The sequence below is a fragment of the Buteo buteo genome, chromosome 4 (assembly GCF_964188355.1).
Source record: "Buteo buteo chromosome 4, bButBut1.hap1.1, whole genome shotgun sequence".
Taxonomy (NCBI): Eukaryota; Metazoa; Chordata; class Aves; order Accipitriformes; family Accipitridae; genus Buteo; species Buteo buteo.
The window spans coordinates 56911667-56931227 of record NC_134174.1 but is presented as its reverse complement, the minus strand read 5'-3'; the positions used below and the strand labels follow the sequence as shown (position 1 = coordinate 56931227).

At 41.9% G+C, this 19561-nt stretch overlaps 1 protein-coding gene across 1 annotated transcript in view; it reads right to left on the bottom strand.

Annotated features, from left to right (window-relative positions):
- Positions 1-19561, bottom strand: part of SORCS3 (sortilin related VPS10 domain containing receptor 3) — a 310251-nt gene that overhangs the window by 23261 nt on the left and 267429 nt on the right. Inside the window, exons 15-18 of the mRNA XM_075026339.1 lie at positions 13518-13635; positions 11833-11966; positions 7455-7568; positions 5815-5986 (exon numbers count right to left, since the gene is read on the bottom strand). Of these exons, the coding sequence (XP_074882440.1) occupies positions 5815-5986; positions 7455-7568; positions 11833-11966; positions 13518-13635 (538 nt within the window). The remainder of the gene's footprint in view (positions 1-5814; positions 5987-7454; positions 7569-11832; positions 11967-13517; positions 13636-19561) is intronic.

The window sequence follows — 19561 nt, the reverse complement described above, 5'->3', positions numbered from 1 at the left end:
ATCATGCTTTAAACTACTGTAGTTGAACTATAGAAATGTCTGTTATTTCAGGTTTTTGGAGCCTTACTTTATACTTGTCCCCAGCTGACTAAAAGTAACACGAAACAAGGCTAATTTAAACAGAGCTAAAGCCCACTGCAGTGATTTCACTAAACTGAAATAAACTACACCTCAGATTAAATCTCTGTACCTTTCTACATATATATAAGATGTGTTGGCCCAAGTAATTTCCTTTAATGAAAGGTCTCCACTGTATTCACTATGGGTGAAGAAGATACCACCACCTTTTGCAGCCCAAAACTGAAACCAATTCCCAGATATATTGAGGATAAGAGTGAGATTCCAAAGTTAAAGAAAAAAAAATAAATCAAAAAATCCCTGCTCCTAAATTTAACTGGGTTTTGGTTTGGTTTTTTGTTTGTTTGTTTGTTTTTAAATAGGAAATTCAGAAGTATTTCATGGCCATCTCATAAACCCCATTATAGCTGTAAATGCACAGGGTCAGAATCAAAGCTAATGTGCAGTCCCAGTACATACTGATCTAAGGGAGGGAAGCAACCGTGTAACTCACAGCCAGTTCTGATGTACCTCCAATCCCTTCACAGCCAGCTCAAATCCTGCAGGGTCCTACATCTACCGGGCTCACTGAAAAAGACCACTGAACTCACGGATTTCACTAAAGCCTCTGGGCCAGGTATTGCACAAAACAAACCATGACTTACTAGAAAAACTGTACAGATCCGACAAAGGGAAAAGGTTGCTTGGGACAACCACACCTGTGACAGTCCCTAAAAGTTTTAGAGTTGACAGCACCAGCTTTTCTCTGAGCAGCAGTTTCCAAGTTTACCTGTGTGTGGCAAAACACATGGCTTGCAGCCTAAATTCTGACTATGAACATCACATCCTTAAGTGATTTTTCATATGGTCCGAACATATTCATACATAGCACAGATCCATTTTGGATCATGACTTCTTATCATCCCGGGACAGTCAGGATAAAGGCAGAATATTGGCTGGATCATGGAACAAGAGGTCCTTAAATCAGGATTAAATAGCTCACAGGCTGTTCTAACCCAAATGATCAACAACTGAGACCAAAGGTGCACAACAAAGGCTCCTGCAGAGATAGAAACATCTATGAAGGGCAAGAGGTCCCAGTTCTTGCCTCCCACTAACTCCAAACGCACGGGAGCTGCTGTCTCACTGGCAGTTGCCATGAGCCCTGTGTAAGTGGCAATCATGGTACTGACATGGGCAGGATGCTGTGTTCTGCTACTGGTCTCAGTCCTGAAAATGCACCTGATCTTGTCCTTTGGATGGAACCCTGGGAGCACAGACAAGAAGCCAGACTACACCAAAGCAGGTCCCCTGTGCAGATAAGCAGGACAGCAGCATGGCCCACAGACTTTATCTTCCTGATAGGCTATGCCTGCATTAACAAATCAGTGTGTAGGAAGGCTATTTTTCAGATGCAAATTTGCCTTGAGTGTATACTTGGAGTCTTCAGGTACACATACATATAATTAGGGTTGTTACATGTAGTTTTTGAAATAAGGATATTTGGTTATAAACCAGGACAATATGTTAGATCGCTCTCCTTTCTTGCTCCATCATTCCTACTCCACAGGAGCCAGGGGAGTTTTGTCTATTGACTTGATCAGGGCACCATTTTCACTTCTGTCCTACTAGGACATTAAAAATACAGTATAAACCAACAAGAGAACATAAAGGACTAGAATTGGTAGTGACACTAAACCTATCTATAATATTGAGTAACCAATAACATCCTTTTGACAGAGAGTTTTTTAAGTCACACTGAAAAATTCTCTAGTAGGGGCAAAATTACACTCTTGGGACATTCAGTTATTTGATAGAAAGGCTCCCACAGCTTTTTAAACCTTTCAGAACCACTTCTCAAGGGAATGTACTAAGACCACAAGTTCATCTCTCATGGAAAACAGTGAACAGAGGATAAAAAAATTGATCTGGGCTGGATTTATCACTGGTGACCTCAGGCTGAAACCTCTTGCACCCATCATGGCAGCTCCTCCCTCATGCCTTACAATTCTTTTCTATTTCCTCCTTGCTTCTCCAATATGATTCTATCTTAAATGAGAAGGTTTGAAGTGGAGAAGCATGAACAGATATTTCATGACTAAACAGTAGCAGATGATCTTTCTACCCAATTATGAGAGTTGGGTCTTCAATGCAAAGCCTGCCCATCACACTAATGTTTTCTTTCTCCATTCCATACCTCTGTATCCAGTATATAAAATACTAAAACAAGTGTGCTAGCCCCACACATGATGTCAGATACTGTGGAGTTTATGAATTTAAATTAAAATAGAAACGAAGTGGAGGCATTTCAAATGGAAAAAAAAAGTCATTGCTCTCCATATATATTCAAAAGGCACGTTTTATTGCTTTAAGCCTCGTAAACTACCAAAAGGGAATGAGCTAGTGGCTGTCATAAAGACTGGAGCTCTGTGTACTGAAATCAGTGAGCAGGCAAAGGGTAGTGGAATGGGGTGGAGAGGAGTATTGCCATGGAACAGCCATTCAAAGTCATCTCCCCATCAAGACTAGCCTGGGACAGCTTTCCTGCCTGGAAGCCACACTAGCAAAAGTGACAAAAACTGCAGAGACAGAACAGTGGTTGAAATTTTGGCCTTCTGAAGTTAAGTGCCAAACTCCCACTGATTTCAGGAGGGCTACATTTCATCCAACATATGCTTGTGGCAGGGGGGAGTGGAGTGTACATACACAATGTATTTTTATTCTTCTAATGAAGGTCTCAAATTGCTTGCATAAGAACATGACATGGATGTAGCTATCTCTTTCTATAAACACGGTTTAGCAATCTTCTAACAGACATGCAGAGCTCCAATACTTGCTCAGGCTTGTTCTTTGAATAGTCACCGCTTGCCTTCTCAGCTCACTGCAATTACAACCCTGTTACAAAGCCTCACCATCACCTTGTAATTACTGAAAGAGCGAAGCTGTGAGATGGCATAAACAGAAGAGAAGGGAACAGAACTCTTCAGTAACTGGATCTGCCACATAAACAACCATTTAGGCTTGAGGGGAGTTTATGTACCCTTCGGAGGGGAGCTGGGGAAGAACGGAAAAGGTCAGGTGCAAAAACAGATTAATAGATCTGGTTTAGAACACAACTCCATACAACAGCAATTTGGCAGTCTATTATTTCTTTGTGCTCAAACTTGGATTAAAAAAAGGTAAAAAAAGGTGCTTATTTCCCTATGTTCTCCTGCACGTATATACAGTCTAAATCACAGTCCAGCTCCTTATTTCTAAAAACACAGCAAAATCATCAGTTGTTCTGCATCACGCACATATTCTGAATTACCACTGTGAAAAATATTACTAAAGCTAAATCTGTAAATCCTGAGAAAATTAGTTTTCAATTAACTATGATAAAGTCTTCATTTACCATTGGACAGCATAAAGGTCAGTCACACCAATATATTGAGGGTGTGTACTAGAAGGTAGAAAGGAACTGATGGCTAATCACAAAGTTGATAATCAGGGTTAGTCTGAAAAAGTAGGAAGGCTGAATGGAGACCACACAGATGTATCAATAGGAGGGCTTGTCAGACGGCTGTTTGGCTCAGAAAGTGAATGTAGACATAGGTGAAAAACAACACACCAGGAAACAGACTGACCAGAAGAGGTGGAAGGAGACAGGAATGAAACTGTATGACAGCAATGTATGTAATAATTAAGACTTCTACAGAAATTATTTCTTCCAACTAACATGGAATAGTTTGATAACAATTCATCTCAGGTTCACACTGAAAGACTGGGGTACTTTTGCCCAAAATCTCAGTGTTGGGTTTTTTTTTTTCCTCCTCTTAAAATGTCTATTCTTTTAAGAAACAAACTCAACACACAACTCTCTGTGGAATAAGCTGTTCACCCACAAAGACATGTTCTTGGAAATCCCTTTCCCTTAGAAAAAAAATTGTGTCGATGAAATGTTTTTCTAACTACCCTTATTTTTCAACAAAGGATGTAGAGTGAACGTCCTCACATATTTATTCAGTTGCCAGTTCAATCTCTAAAGCCTTGTAAAGACTCCACTCTTCAGCTGCCTTATTCCCCATCTGTTTATCATTCTTTGTGTGCAGCAGTTCCGCTTGAGTTCCTTAATAAATTACTACTAGATTCCTAATTTTTAGATTATGTCTGTTCTTTTCTGAACTCCCACTCAGAGTGTCTATACAAATCGTCTTACCATGTCAAGTCTGCAGAATATAAAAGAATCAGCCAGGTAGACAAGAAATCCACTTTGTATAAAAGCAGAGCATGCATGAACCTCTGAGGAAGTATGTGAAGAGGCCCTGTCAGATTAGTGTGGTCCCAATGAAACATGTAGTTACTGTAAAAGAATTTAAATTAATAGAAGTGTGTGTGTTTAAAAAAACCAACAGGGTATCAAGAGAAAAAACTTCTCCATGGCAGTATGCTCAGATTTACAACAGCTTCTTGTATTCTTGAAGGTCTAAGTTGCCAATGCAGGCTACTCCTGGGACTGGGAGGGGAAGGAACACTAGGCTTGCACTGTTTCTAATATGATTTCCCCAGAGACCTAATGATGCTTGTTGTCAGAGCAGGATACTTAGGAGACAGGCATCTAGTCTGTCCTGGTGTGTTATTCTTATGTTCGTGACCATGACGTGTCTGGCTCCCAGCTGCCTCCAGGTACTGTCCCAAAATGAAGTACACAGGACAGAGTAGATGACAAAATGTAGTTGTGATTCTCCAACACCACCTCACTCCCTAGCTGCCCCTCCTGAGATACCCAAAGATGTTAGAAGTGACGTTGTGAGTTGACCCTTCTGTTTAACCAGAAAACAGATGTAACAAAATCCATTGTGGGAAAATCACTGCTGGACCTCCAATGACACCTTCCATGGGCAGCCAGAAGCCAGCAGAGGAATGCAGCAGCTGCAAACACAACAAGGCTTTTTGTGGTACAGTCACATATACCCCTAAACACCAAATCAAATCACAGACCAGAAGAGGCATAAGATCATTTGAAAAACCCTCATGTCAGCCTGAATACATATCAAGGGCCTTCTTTAGCTATCCAACCCTCCAGTGAGCGACAAGCCTTGGTGAGCCAGGCTGCACCATACATGTTGGCTAAACAGAGGGGTACCTGGCTTAGAGAGATCACCAGAAGTGCCTCAATATTTTGATGCTTCAGGCACCATCATGGCCTGGTATCACTTACACTACCGTTGGCTACAGACGGAATTGTACCAATAAATAAATAAAATAGATATGGGCTGAGGAGCATAGAGATGGTTTGAGGACGCCTAATTCCTACTGCAAAACAATAATGTCCCTCACTGCTCCCCATGAGTCTGAAAATGTTTCCTACTGTTCTTAACCTTTCCCAGCAAAGCTTCAGCTAAAGCTTTTCATCCCAGAATTATTAGGCATAGAGACACCATTTCTGCCTCACAAACTCCATAAACTGCAGTTCACTGGAGGCAGCAAGAAACTAGTGGGGAAATATATTTTTGACCAGATCTATCTTGCTTCAGCATTGGTTTCATCATCACTGATAGACAAGATAACCAGCCAAATACTCCGCTGGCTTGACCCAATATGATTTCTTTGGATGTTTAATATATAGCCATCTTCCATTAATTCTCCTAAATCTCAGGTGTTCATCATTTCATGACACCACCTGATCACTATTTTCCTCTCAGCAGCCTGACAGGTGAAGGAAAAGAATGCCAGTCCTGCCATGCAGTGAAAGCTTTGCTGAGACCACTAACACACCTCTTCCATAAGGATGATGAAGGTGGCATTGTGCCCCTGCTCCGTGACCAACTTTCCATCAGTAGTGAGGATGTGCAGACCCCGAGGTGCTTTTCCAGGGCATTTCTCCATCTTGGCCATGTACTTCTCTTGCAAGCCATCTGTGCAGTTGTTAGACACAATCCTTCGGTACCTGGGGAACAGTAACAAAAGGAGATTGGGCTCAAGCGGTGGGCGGAAAAGTTTTGTTTTTGTTTTGTTTCTCCATATTAATGTATGTGTTTTTTCAAAGGCTAACTGCCTGCATGGTTCCCTCACTGAAAGGAAGAATCAAAGAAACCTAATGCTTTATTACGTTGGAGAAAGCCAAACAAATCACAGTCCAACCTTCTCCAGAGATTTTCAGCAGTATCGCTGAGAACAGACACACATTGTGGAGGTGAATTACTCTTCACTGCTAAAAGGCAGAGAACTCCTTCAACTCCCCATGCCTGCAGGACTGCACCCTGCATCCCAGCTTTTTAGTTATGATTTTATTACATTTTTGTCTGCCTCTACTCTGCTAGAAGGCCCTTGGAATGATCCACCAAAAGCTTTGTCCAGTCCAATTTTAAAATTATTCAAGGAATGGGTTTTTCTCTTGGCTCTTCTTGGGAGAGGTTAGCTAACTAGCAAGACACTTGGTTATTCGCAGTGTTGTTGAGGGGGATTAACGCTTTCTAGTAATTTCACAGTAAAAATACAGGATTGGTTAAGAAGACACAGACCCCAACTATTTCTTCTTCCTCTCTGTCAAGAAGGCTACAAGCAATCATACTGGCCAGGGCTCCTGTAATTATATTCCATATTTATAGAAAACTTTCAGCTGAAAGGGGGTCTCCGAAGTTAAGTGGCTCCAGACTCCCAGCAGCCCCTCACTTTGTTCAGCCACTCGCATCAACCAGCCATGAACAACCCTGTCATAACAATCGAGCATGCAGGACCCAGGACTCAGAAACAGCCTTGCAAAGTCTTCAGGGCCTGCACTGCCTGAGAAGTAACATCACAATTTTGCACCAGCCAGTGCAACCAGAGTTTCAGAGTATCTCCCAAATGACAGAATAGCATTTGCAAAGCGATACTACCATAAAAAACCAACACTTGCCATCTGTTCTGGGTAAAACCAAAAGAAACCAGCATATGTAGCTTGTCTGAAATCGCAAGGCATTGTATATACAAAGTGAAAATGGCAGAGGGGAAAAAAAAAAAGAGGCTAAAAATTGCTCATTTGAGCCTTGCCAGAAGCTGTATAAATAGGGTCTGTAAGATAGGAAGGAGTTCAATGAAAAACGATGTGAAATACCTTGAACCTGTCCTTTTAAATGTTCAGGTGTCTCTCAGATAGACCTTCTTGATTCGTGTTTTAATTTTGCAGCAAAGGGGAGCTCCAAGTCTAGGCTCCAGGGATCATACATCACTTGATAGCAATACAATATCTACATGTCACTTATGTTAATGTGCTTCTCCCTGTCTCTAAGGAATGAGGCAATGTTCCATACAGATGCCGCTGCAAACATTACCTCACGAATAAGACTGGAAAAGAGCCAGGTGGGATGCAGAGAAAAAAGATCCGGGTTCTCTTGTCTACTGCAAGGTCACCCAAACCAGAGAGATTCACTTACCCAGTGCTGTTCAAGTAGCTTTGACCAACGCTGCAATCCTTGGACAGGGAGGATGGGCTGAACCAGAAGGCTGGGACGCACTGGTTGTTGCTGTGCCTCTCATATCCATAGTCACTACAGAGACAAGTCATGAGTGCATCACTGTGCCCATTCACTAGATTTAGCTCACAGTTTTGGGTGATGTTTTTGTTCCCCAAAGCATGTGTGTGTTGGTGGATCTCTGCTGGATAGTACGACATCACAGATTGGGCTCATCCAGAAACAAAGTGCTTGGTTAGTTTGAGAGGCAGGAACACAGTTCACAGAAGGTATGTGATACCTGACAACACCAGAACTACCAACCTTGCAGAGCACTGCAGGACTTGTGTTTCATTTGGTAACAAAAAATGGGCAGAGATTCAGAAAGAAAATTGAATTGTTAATGTCTTTTCCTATTAAACTCAAATAATTTCACTTGTTGGGTTCATTTGGTTTGCTTGCTTTTTGCAGTCTTTGCTTTCAGAACAAACCAGACTAATTCCAAGATCTAATGTCGCTTTTTTCCAATGAAGCAGCTTGGAATATAAAACACCAGGAGCACTTCCTGAACAACTAGCCAAGGTATGTATATTTATGTTTGTTAACGGCCTCCCTGCTCTCTGACTGAGCTATGACTGGCCTGAAAGAAAAATATTGCCAATGCATTTCCAACACTAAACTAAAACAACACAGCCGACTTGGTAGTCTAAGGATTACATGGTATTGTGTCACATGAGGAAAGGTAATCCAGGGTATTGATGCTTCCTTGGACCACCAAAGAGTGCGACTGTACACAACCACATGCAAGACTTCTTTTTACAGCTGCCTTTGCATGCCAGTACAATGATGAAGCAATAGGATTAATGCAAAGCTTTCCATAAGTTTTAATAGGCTCTGGATCAGGTTTCTATGCATAGCCTTCATTGCCAGGCTGGATTCAAAGGGCAAATAAAAAGAGACTCTGGATTTTTGCCTGAAGCAGGTTAACAAATGCCAACAAACTAAACCTCTGTGGAAACACAAACACTACAGAAACCACTGCCTTGAAAGCTCTCTGTGCCCTTTAGGACACTGAGTTTTATCCTTCCCCTACTCAAGAGTCTGAACTGCCAACAGAAAGTCTCTAGGAAGAGCTTTGGTGAGACAAAATTGTGCTATGTCCCCAGTGACCCAGGCTGCTACTGTTCCTTTTTTGGAGGGCAAAAATTCTGCAAGCTACTTTAAAAGGTTTGGAGATTCCCTAATGCTCTTTTTCTCAACATTCAATTTAATCATTCTCAGTGGGTCCGACCTGCACAGTCAAAAATGCCTAGCAGTGACTTGGTAATTAAAAATATTCAGGAGGAGCTGTACTTTGCCCCAAAGAAGAAAAGAGCTGCATAAATATTTAATAAAATTAAAGACAACATTGCTGTATGCCCTCAAGGTTCTGTGCTTGTTCATTAACTTCTGGTAAATGTATATTAAAACCTTGCATGCTGCCCACCTTCCTTCTCATAAGCCCCAGGGTTTGCATAAGTTAAGGAAATAATCAAGTCCAGCTGCTGCGCTGTCTTTCTCAGGAAAGCTATCTTGACAGAGTAAATAAAGAAGCAGGAGGAGGGAAAAGAAAGATCAACGAGCACTTTAATAACAATTCTGAGTTCCTTCTGCCATTGTCTCTGTCAGAAAAAGGCCAGGGCTTGCTTTTGGAAATGACTGCGAGGGTTTGCAGGAGTCGCCCCTGATCTTGACTCATGAGGATTTGTTGAACTGGGGCCCTGGATCATGATTTATGCCCCTGAAATTCATATCAGCCTTATATCTAACAGCAGGAAACAGATAGCACTGCAACATGAGGCAGACAGGGGCAAGGGCGTTGTGACCAAAGGGGAGGGAGCACAGCCCTCCCAGCGTGTGCTGTAGGGCTCCGGCCGTCATTTGTCCCGTCTGCACAGCTCTCGAAGGCAGGCGCCATCACACCTAGTAGCGGGGGATGCTCTGTGACCAGAACCAGCCTCCAAACCTAATTACTGGGGAAGCAGAGGGCCTGTCTGTTGGGACCTGCTGGTCAGTATACTCACACGACCCCAGCTGCAGGGTCTCCTCCTTTCCCTGACACTCCACAAGACCCGCTCAGTTCACACACAAGAGACAGGCCAGGCAGTGCTTCCAGAACAACTGGTGATTGTGAACCCAGCCAGACAAGGCTGGGTGGATGTCTTTCCTTTTCAAAAGCACCAAGGGAAAGAGTAGGAGCTGTCCTTCCAACTGTAGATACCTACAGTGGGGACGTATCCCCATGAGCTCCCTGCCTAGAGCGTTCTCCTAGTCAGCGGAGAGCAAAGGCACTTCTCAGTACCTCCCCTTCTCATACCGACATCCAAAAGAAGGCAGGTGAATCATATTCTAGAATAACCTGTATCTTGCCACTGACTAAGTACCCGTCTCATCCTTTAGAAGTCACAAGTCAGAGAAGATGAGTCCACCCTTCCTCTCTGAAAATCACTTTTAAGATAATCAAGCTTGGTGCCCCATTTCCAGCACTGCTAGTACTTTCTTTGAACTGATTGCCCCACACCTTCTTCCAGTCAGCCCCACAGACTAGCATCAAAACTCACCCTTAAACTCAAGCTGGTTCTTCTGATTCTCCGTCACCAGCTATAACAATTCTGCAATTGGAAGCCAGTTGACAATCCTGCTGGCAGCGCAGAGTTTGAAACAAAAGCCACCTTGCTGTCCTCTAACTGCATTTCCTCTGCAGGACTGACAAGGTTAACAGCAATATTCTCTCATGGTAATGGGAAAGTTAAGGAAAAATGATACTGAACGTGTGGAAGGAACACGTCGATTGATTGAAAAGGTGCATTCTGATGCAGACCCTTTTTAAGGCAGAACAGCACTTAAGGCCAATTTAGCTACCACAGCTTTCCACTTACTGCTTAGAAAAGACAAGCTTCACTGTGAAAATAGAAAGCTGGTGAGGCACAAAGCCGGAAAAAAAAAAAAAAAAAACAAAAAAAACCCCACACAAATTCATAAGTGTCTCCGGAGACTGGGGCTTGGTTCAGCAGCTCAGAGGCATACGCCAATGCCAAGGGCAGATACTGCAGGGCAAGATAGTTTGTTCATCCTGCAAGTTCCCATGATGAGAACAAAGGGGAAAGATCTCCTGAGTCAAGCTAAGGAGTCTCAGACGTAATTTTGGCATTAGGAACAAATTAAACATCCACCCAGATAAGATGAAAATCTCTGTTCTATATCCCTGAACCTCTCTCTTAGAGCCAACCTACTCCAATATTCAAGAAAACACTTTGTTCTATATTTTTTATTCATTTTTGCCGCATTTCAATGTGTCCATGTTCTAAAAAAGAATTGTGAGTCTCAGCTGGCCTAAGTCCAAATAAGTGTGCAGATCTCATGCCTCACACCTCTTCAGGAAGGATTCAAAGGTAAGTGAAGTTTTCAGGAGTCACACTGATCCCAAATCAGACACTGATCCTGATAACTTACTATAAAAATGAAAATGTTTTCTCAGCTGATCTGCTTTCAGGCTATTCTGAACTCCATTTAAATGAAGTTCTGAACATTCAAGCTCAAACATCACAGCTATTGACAGTCTTAAATCTTTGAAATATTGTCTATCACAGGTTCCCTGTAGGAATTCCTTGTGCAGAGCTTCTGACTATTATGCATTCTTCCATCTCCTATCCCTGATTGTCAAACAATATCAAGCAGTGGCTCATTTTTTCCCTGTTTTATTTTTAAGCTGCTTTCAAAGTGACCTTAATGCTGGAAATTATGGCCCCATTAAATTAGAAACACCAATATTTATGCAAAACAAGTAGGTACATCTGACAAGGGTGGGCTGTACAGTCATGTCACAGAAGTCCTTTCAGAAATTTCTCAATAAAACATTGCTAAAAAGCAACAAATGCTTCCCCGGAATTCAAAGGAATAATGATAAAAATGTGCATGTTTTGCTAGTTTGCTCCCTAGGTATTCAATGACCTTGGAAGTGAGGACAGAGAAATTCCCTCTTTCTCCTGTAAGGGACATGCTTTGGACCAGAGAAGAGTCATGGCTGTCACTCTTCTAGAATGATGGACAAAAAAATGTCAATCAGCACTTGCAATTTTCTGCTTTTGAATTCCAGTCTTGGATTTCTCATGGAGATTAACAAATCTCTCCCACAGATGAAGGGGACACCTCCTTCACACAACAGGTATGGGGATCATGTTTATGCTACATGGTATGATCACAGCCACAAAGCTGCATGAGACCCAGTTTCTCTGCAAGGTTTTCTGTCTGGGTGGTAGCGCAGTCACTGACAACGCTACAAACACAGTCCCTGCAAAAGTCCCCAGAGCCACATACTCACCACTCAAAGTCCCCTTGACCACAGACACATGGTTCAGACACCACAGTTTTGGAATAGTCCCGACCTAGGGAACACTGGGCTCCAGGCTTGCGTTTTTTATAGATCTTCCTCTCTCCCATGACACAAGGCTCCCCCTTCAGCAGCCAAAGAACAAGAGGAGAAAGAAAAACAGAGAGTTGTAGTGGCAGCTGGGCCCTAAATGGAGCATTTTGTCAAAAGACACAAAAGGCAATGAAAGCAAGCAATTACCACTGGGAGAGTCGGGAGCTAAGAGTCTAGCTCCCTTTTGTGGCTTTGCAAACTCAAAAGCCACCTTGGGAGGACCCAGGAGAGCAGTGTGTTCAGCACTGAGTTGGGATGCTAATGACAATGTGCCCAAAATGCCTGGGTGCCTAAGCCATCACACCCACTTATGCCATATATCAGAAGGCATCCACCAATGTATCTAGTCCTATGAATTATCCTGAAAAAGCAATGTGGATGTACTCCAGGGTTTCTTCCGTATGTCAGATGAAATCTGCTATGGGAAGAAGTGCCCAAGCCTGAAACCCAGGGCAGGGACAAAATCTAGGTGTGGAACCCAGGACTCCAGGCTCCCCTCCTCTTTCCTCGATAGACCTGGCTTTGTTATAGACCTCAAATAATTTTGATGGTGTGTTATACTGGGCTTTTTGAACACAAAGGTTTCCAAGAGCACTACTGGGAGTAGCTAATGTAAAATAAACGTTTGACATTTAGGTGGGTTGCTATAAACAGAATTTTCTCTGATGCAGAAATAATTTGTCTGCATAGAAGTAAGAAAAAAAGACAATACCTAATTGAAATACTTCTCTTTCCCATTAACAGTGATTCCCAAGATGGCTGCCTGGTTACACACATGTCTTTGTTTTTGTTTCATTTAAATTATTTTCATTTATTCAATTCTATGAGTTCAGTTATCCAATACATCCTTGCCAAATTAATGCTCATTTCTAATTCATGGATTTCATTCAGGAACATCACAGCCAATAGTTCTGGTTCTAGCTATGTTGCCCTGCAGGGAGTGGGACATCATACTGGTGGCCAGTAACCCATAAGTAATCTTCAGAGGTTATTGAGCTCTCTCAGTTCTAGTGGCTTCAGGACCTAAATATATCCAGCATGAAAATAAGCCAGAGTGTATGAAAAGCAATGTATCTTTGAATAGAATGAAATAATTTGGTCTTCTCTGGTGTCTTTTATTCAAGGGCTCCCCAGAGTTTTACAGACACCTGCAGGACCTGCAGGATGAATAAATGTTTTTATTTTCATTTTTGAGTAGGGAAAATAGAGACAAAGTAAGAGAAAATTATTTTCATGAGTCACTGACAGAGCTACAAAGAGTTCAGTGTCTCCTACAATTCAGTCACAAGGTGAGGTTTTACATTGCCCTGAGCACTGAGGGCAAAAAGATCCAGCTGGTGCAATGGAATATTTTCATACAAAGAGAAGTTAACAATCTCCCTAACTTGCCCGGAGAAGACCAGCCCTGTGTTTATTCATGCACACGCTTCAGGGGAAGTAAAGCATGAACAGGTTAGAATTGTGACTTGATGGATGCAAAAAATCCATATGCTCTGCTGAAAAGAACAAGTACATTCCTACCTGGCAACACAGAATATGGGAAAAGGAACTCCCATCATCCCCTCCCTACACACTGGGAATACCTGATTGTGCAGATGCCAGGTTTGGTAGTCATCTTTGTTACACCTTCGGCTGAAGACAGACTTGTAGTCCACCTTGACCAGCTGCCATTCAGAACGGAGACTGAAGTGCCCAAAAACTCTGAGCATGGAAGAGAAAAAAGAAAGAGCCAGAGTCAGCCAGACATATGCTTCCATTAAGCAAATAATTTCTCATGAATCTCAGTTGCAGAAACTAATACACAGCCTTGGAGCTTGATGCCAGAAAATGCTATTCAGTCATGAATAACATTTTCCTGTTCCTATAACATCCTAGGATTTTTTAGCCTTTTCCTGACCCCTTCTATAGCCTGTGTTGGAAGGTCTTCCGTGCCTCTAGTACTTAGCACAATGGGCCCCAAGTCTAATACAGACAGTGAGGTATCACTCAAGAACAATAAACAACCAGACTAGAAAGTAATGTGTCTAATGTCAAGGGAGTTATTCTGATGAATACATGGGTTTGGTTGTCTCAAAATCAAGCCTTTCTTAGCTGACTCAGTTTCCTTACTGCTGAACTTTTGTGTTGCACAAACTTACAACTTAATGAATTGTAAAAGAAACACCTGAAGTAACATATTTGGGATATGGACTGTAGGTAAGCGACCTGCAAAGACGGCAGAATCCCTTCCACCTGTTTAATGCTGACTGCAGCTACTAGGAGTAGAATTATAAACGATCACCACTGTAAGGCTATCAGCAGAGTTTTTTCTTAATTCTTCTGAGCAGGTCACTCATTATCAACAGTCACTGATCACACTCCATCGTTCATCTAGCTAAGTAATAAGTGATAAGTTAATTTTCAGGATGAAAATCACACATTTTCCCATGCAACTCCAGGGCAACACAGGGCTTGTACTGACTAAGGCAGTATACAGGAGCAGCTGGAGCTGAAGGGTCAGCCCTCGAAAAATAGCGGAAGGACTCAGGCTGTAATTTAAAACTGAGGCACAGATCTGTTACAATTGGGATGATGAAAAAGATCATACAAAATTAAATAGCACCAGAGGCTTCTCCACAAGCTTGGACCAGAACGTTGGCAGCAGAGCTGGTTGTTGAACACAAGTCTTTCTAAATGCCATTCCAACTATATGGCCCTCCTTCACATGCAGAGAAAGCTATGTGCTTGGTTAAGTGTCTGGAAGGGAAGGACCAAAGCAACAATGAGCACTGATGGTACACATCACCAAATACCATCACCACAAATACTAAGGGAGTCTACATGTTGGAAATTCACAGCTTCACCAAAGCAAGCAAAATCATAGCAAAAACGTTGTTTAGTTAATAAATAACACCAGGTACCCAGACAAAAGCCTCCATCCATCCAGAAACATTGCATGAGTGCTGCGGGGCGTTCAGTTTTTGATCAAGTAACAGCCTATTCCCTCGGCCAGCTGTGATTTTCTCAGTAAGGAGCAGCTTTTCAATCAACTGCAGCTGGATTTCCAAAGAGGTGTGTAATAGGAGGAGATTAGGATGGGTGACCAGACTTCAAAAGCCCTGAACAAAACTACAGCTTCTTATTGGCAGGAGGAACATCTCAGTACACATAAACAACAAAAAAACAACAACGATGTAGTTGATTTGTCATTATAACATGCCAGCTTCTTGGCTATCTTGAATATATAAAAGAAACTAAAACCTCATCTAAAATACAAGTTCCAGATTTTAAAAATTCTGTACGTACTGAAACTCAAATCTTTTCTGACACTTATGAAATGTCATTGTATCACCCCTATTGCGAGATTTAGAGGACAGAGAAAGAATGGGGGGTTTATTACACCAAATCTTTCACTAACCTACATTTTTACCCAAGCCACTTATGAGATTAAAGTTTTTGTTGTTTTAATTATTCTAGACTAAAAAAGAAAGAGGGAGACAGATGATTTACAAATTCCCCTATGAAAGTGAAAGAGAAACAAAAGAGAAAACTTCTATTGAGTTTCCAAGCATGATCTGCAATCCAGATCCTGCTGTGTCCCCAGTGTGCTGGCATTCTTACTCTAGTTCATCTTAATTTACACTGTAATCACACAGGGTTGTTGGCTTTGCTCTCCCCTCACTGCCCAAACAAATCCTCCTGTAGACTGCACCAGAACTCCTCTGCATTGTGCTGTTTTTCACGAAACAGAGACCATCCAGGCATCAGTCATGTTCTCCCATTCAGACCTGTCTCAGCTCATGGGTATCAGGAAGAGAAAGGGGTGGGGGGGAGAGATCTGAAAGCCTGGAGTTGTGGGTTTGCTGTGGACACCTTTCTATATCCAAGTTCTGCCTCACAGAGGCAAGCTCCAAGAAGCTGACAAGAAGGGGAGAGGATACAATACAATAAGAACCTGTGATAAATGCATACACAGGTTAGAAATGAGTAGGTGGGGAAGGACTTGTGTGGTGGAATGGATTTATTAGGTAGATTGTTGCTCACTCTTCAGAACATTTCTTAGTGTAGCCCTAATTGTGGGGTATTAGCGATACAAAACAGCACAGCATTCAGGCAAAGCTACAGAAGAAACTGCAATTCCTGTTCCTCAACACAGAAGGCACATCCTGGACCAAGACCAACCCACAGAAATCACAGCAATATGGGGTGCCAGGGCACTTGTTGGGAGAAGGAGGGAGAAGGGAGGAATGGGAAATAGCACAGAGGGGGTATGCAGAAGCCCTCCGAAGCTGTACTCAAGTAGGAATTCTAACTCCAGTTCCCCTCCACACTTTCCCTTGGTACTGAGTAAATCCCACCAGCTCTTACGCCACAACTGCTTTCAGCACATACTCTTACAGAGTGCATGTCTGGTCATGGTACTATTGCACAGCTGGGCAGCTCTCCCATGAATCTTGTTTGTCCTGGATGCGATGTAGGACTGAAATGTCATTCCTGCAAAGCAGCAACTCAGCAGGCAGAAATTATTTAGTCCAGCAGATTTATACCAGTTCAGGATTTGACCTGGGTGTTTAATACACAGAAAACATAGCAAGAGGAGGGGAGAACATAATCAAACACAAACACTTGTCTGAACCCTGAAGATAACAGGGCTGGAGAAATCAAACACTTTAGCAGCCAATGCATCTCAAGGAAAACGTTGTTCCTCAGATTGACCCTTAGCTAACTGTCCAGAAAGACATCAAAAGGCTTCGTGGTGCTTTACAAAAATCACCAGAACCACTTGCTTTTTAAATCTATTAAAATAAGCCAAAAATCCCTCTGTCATTGAAATTTTTCCATGATAATGATAATTAATGGAAAAAAAACAAAGTTTCCTAAGTGGAAGGCAATATATTAGCATTCCAAAAGCACAGAGCATTAGCTCCTCTTTAATTAAATGATTTCAAAGAAGATCTTTGTATATAATTGCTATAATTTAGATGGAAACAATACTACACTAAATGTAATTAGAGGAATGTGAACAGAGGGATGTTTTCCTCTGTGCTGCAGAGATGGTTCTGGGTCACCTGATTCCTAAAGTAGTAACTTTCCCCCCGCCTTCCTAATAAAAAGCTTCTTAAGCCTGATCAACCATTGCAGTGCAGCCTTCAGAGATAAGAGCTGCTCCTATGCAGAGAAGCTAGCAAGCAATCAGACCCTGTGAGTACCGCACACCAATAATAAATGCAACCCCGACACCTACAGCACTTTTTGATTGACGAGCCAACACGATGAAGGTTATGTTACATTTTAAGATGAGTCCGTTGTGCATTTGCAACTTCTATCAGAGTAAGCAAGCATAAGGAATGGAAAAGAGTGCTATGTTATCTGTGGGGCTCCACCAGACTGTCAAACACCTTTCCTTGAAAAGTGATGAAAACCCTCTTCTTTTGTGGAATTAAAAATGGGCTAAACAAACCATCGCAGGGAACAAACCCTGAGTGAGCAAAATAAGGTATTGCAGCTGAACCCTGCTTTCATCAGTTCCGTAAACTATATCATTGGATATTTTTCCATAGTGACTAAGATGCATACACAAGACTTCTCCCCACCATTTCTGTTCTGGGGTGGCTAGGCCCAACACAGAGGGTCAGGCAAACAGCAGAGAGATGCAACATCTTAAAACTGCTAGAGTTTGGCTATCAGTAAGTGCTTAGCATTAAGTGCTCCAGTGTGTACATCTGGATTTCTGTATCCAGTGTGGCTGGACAAAACAAGTCCCAAGGAAAGAGATGGAAAAAGAGATTGGTGGGTGTTTATTTTTCCCTACGCAACTGGTGAATCCTCACATTGCTTTGAAGATATCATCTCATTTAACTTATCTGATTCCCATGTGCCTTTGTTTCTCATTTACTTAGTATCTGGTCACTAAATTAGGGAGGTGGATTTTTTTAATAAATATAGCCAAACTATCAAGATGATGGGGGGAGAAGGGGGCATAAAGTACTACAAACTTTGCCTCAATAACTTTGTCTACCATGGTCCAACTGAAAGCTCTTAATTACTTGTTGCAAGGATAGAAGACAAAAGAATGGAGCTGGGTTTTCAAGGTCCAACTCTGTGAAGCCAACACAAAAAGTATGTTTTGATTTTTTCCATCTAAGCAGTCTGATCTTGAAGTCCTTGAGAAGCAATAAATACAAGAGCCCAGATGGCATTTAGACAGAGTCAGTTTTCTGACTAAGCTCAATTTAACAAAGGTTCTCCAACCTGAGCCACAGAATGGTAATTTACAGGCTTTAGACAGGATAGATTTTGTTCGGTCCCTCAGAGTAAGCAGTTAAAACTCCACATAAAGTCTTAGCTAATAGGACAGCATCTTCTCAACTGGCTCTATGCATAATTCACAGTGAAACCATTGCTAGGAAACCAGAAAACGCTTCCCAATCCCCTCTTTGGAGAAACAAGGCAAGGCTTTTATGGCCAGGGCTGGATGTCATTAATTAGCAGAAAAATTATTAGGAACCTGGAAAACAATTCTGAAATGGCTACAGATTCATGATGGAGTCATTTTGCAAAAGGTCATTGGTAATGCTGCTATAATTATATCTTTCATTAATTTTTTAAATACACAATAACTTGCAAATGCGGTATATACTGACTGGATAACCTTGTATAGAAACTATTTAAAAGGCTTTTTACATTTATACAGTGTTCTCTTCTCAAATTGCATTGCTTTTGCCTTATCATTCCTTGCATTGTTGATAGTTGTGCTTTTTATGTAATTCAATACTGCTCATTCCAGACAGGTCAACAGAATGAATTGAGGGTCACAAGATAACAACTCATCCACCTCTGGTCCATAGATTCATTCCCTGTCCCTGCCTAGTGTATGAGAAATAGATCTTCTCAAGTAATAGCCTCCTGTATTGCTCACAGGAAAGGCATCAGCTGTATCCATCTGGATCTATCCCTGCTGGCAGTTTCAGATGAGCTGCCCAAGCATGGAATTGCAAATGTTTTCTCATGCCTAAATCAAGTCCCCTTCTATCATTTCTGAAGTAAACTGGCAGGACATTACATGGAGCAAGCATGCATTGAAGCTGTCTGTACTTGGCTGGTCTGGTCTGGATATAGATGGAGGACTTTTATCTTCGCTAGTCAGCCTAGCTCCTTAGCGTGTAATGGGAGATTATGCTCAAAATCTCTAGTAACGCCTCCTGTCCTCAGCTGTGCCCATCAGTGAGACAGATGACTGAGGATACAAAGGAAGGAAGCAGCTGATAAGGTCATCTTCACTACACAAACCATCAAATGTACCCTCCTTTCTAAAGCATTTTTCCTCCATTGGACATCAACAAGGTGAGAGAGATGAAAAGGTACCTCATTTTGCTTCTCACAAAGTACCCTGGGGGCCTCTGAAGTCAGATTTTAACAAGATTAGGCCCTACAGAATAGACTGTTTAAGTTTTAAGCATTTTGAATACCTAAAAAAAAAATACAAGCAAAAAATATAATATACTTGATAGACAGCACCTTTTGAGATGAACTACACAAGCAGATAGATGGATGGATCAACAAAAAGCTAGATAGAAAGAGAGCCAAATATATACTCTAATTGATAATACTGAAAGAAAAGGTAATTGCAGTGTCATCATAAATAGAC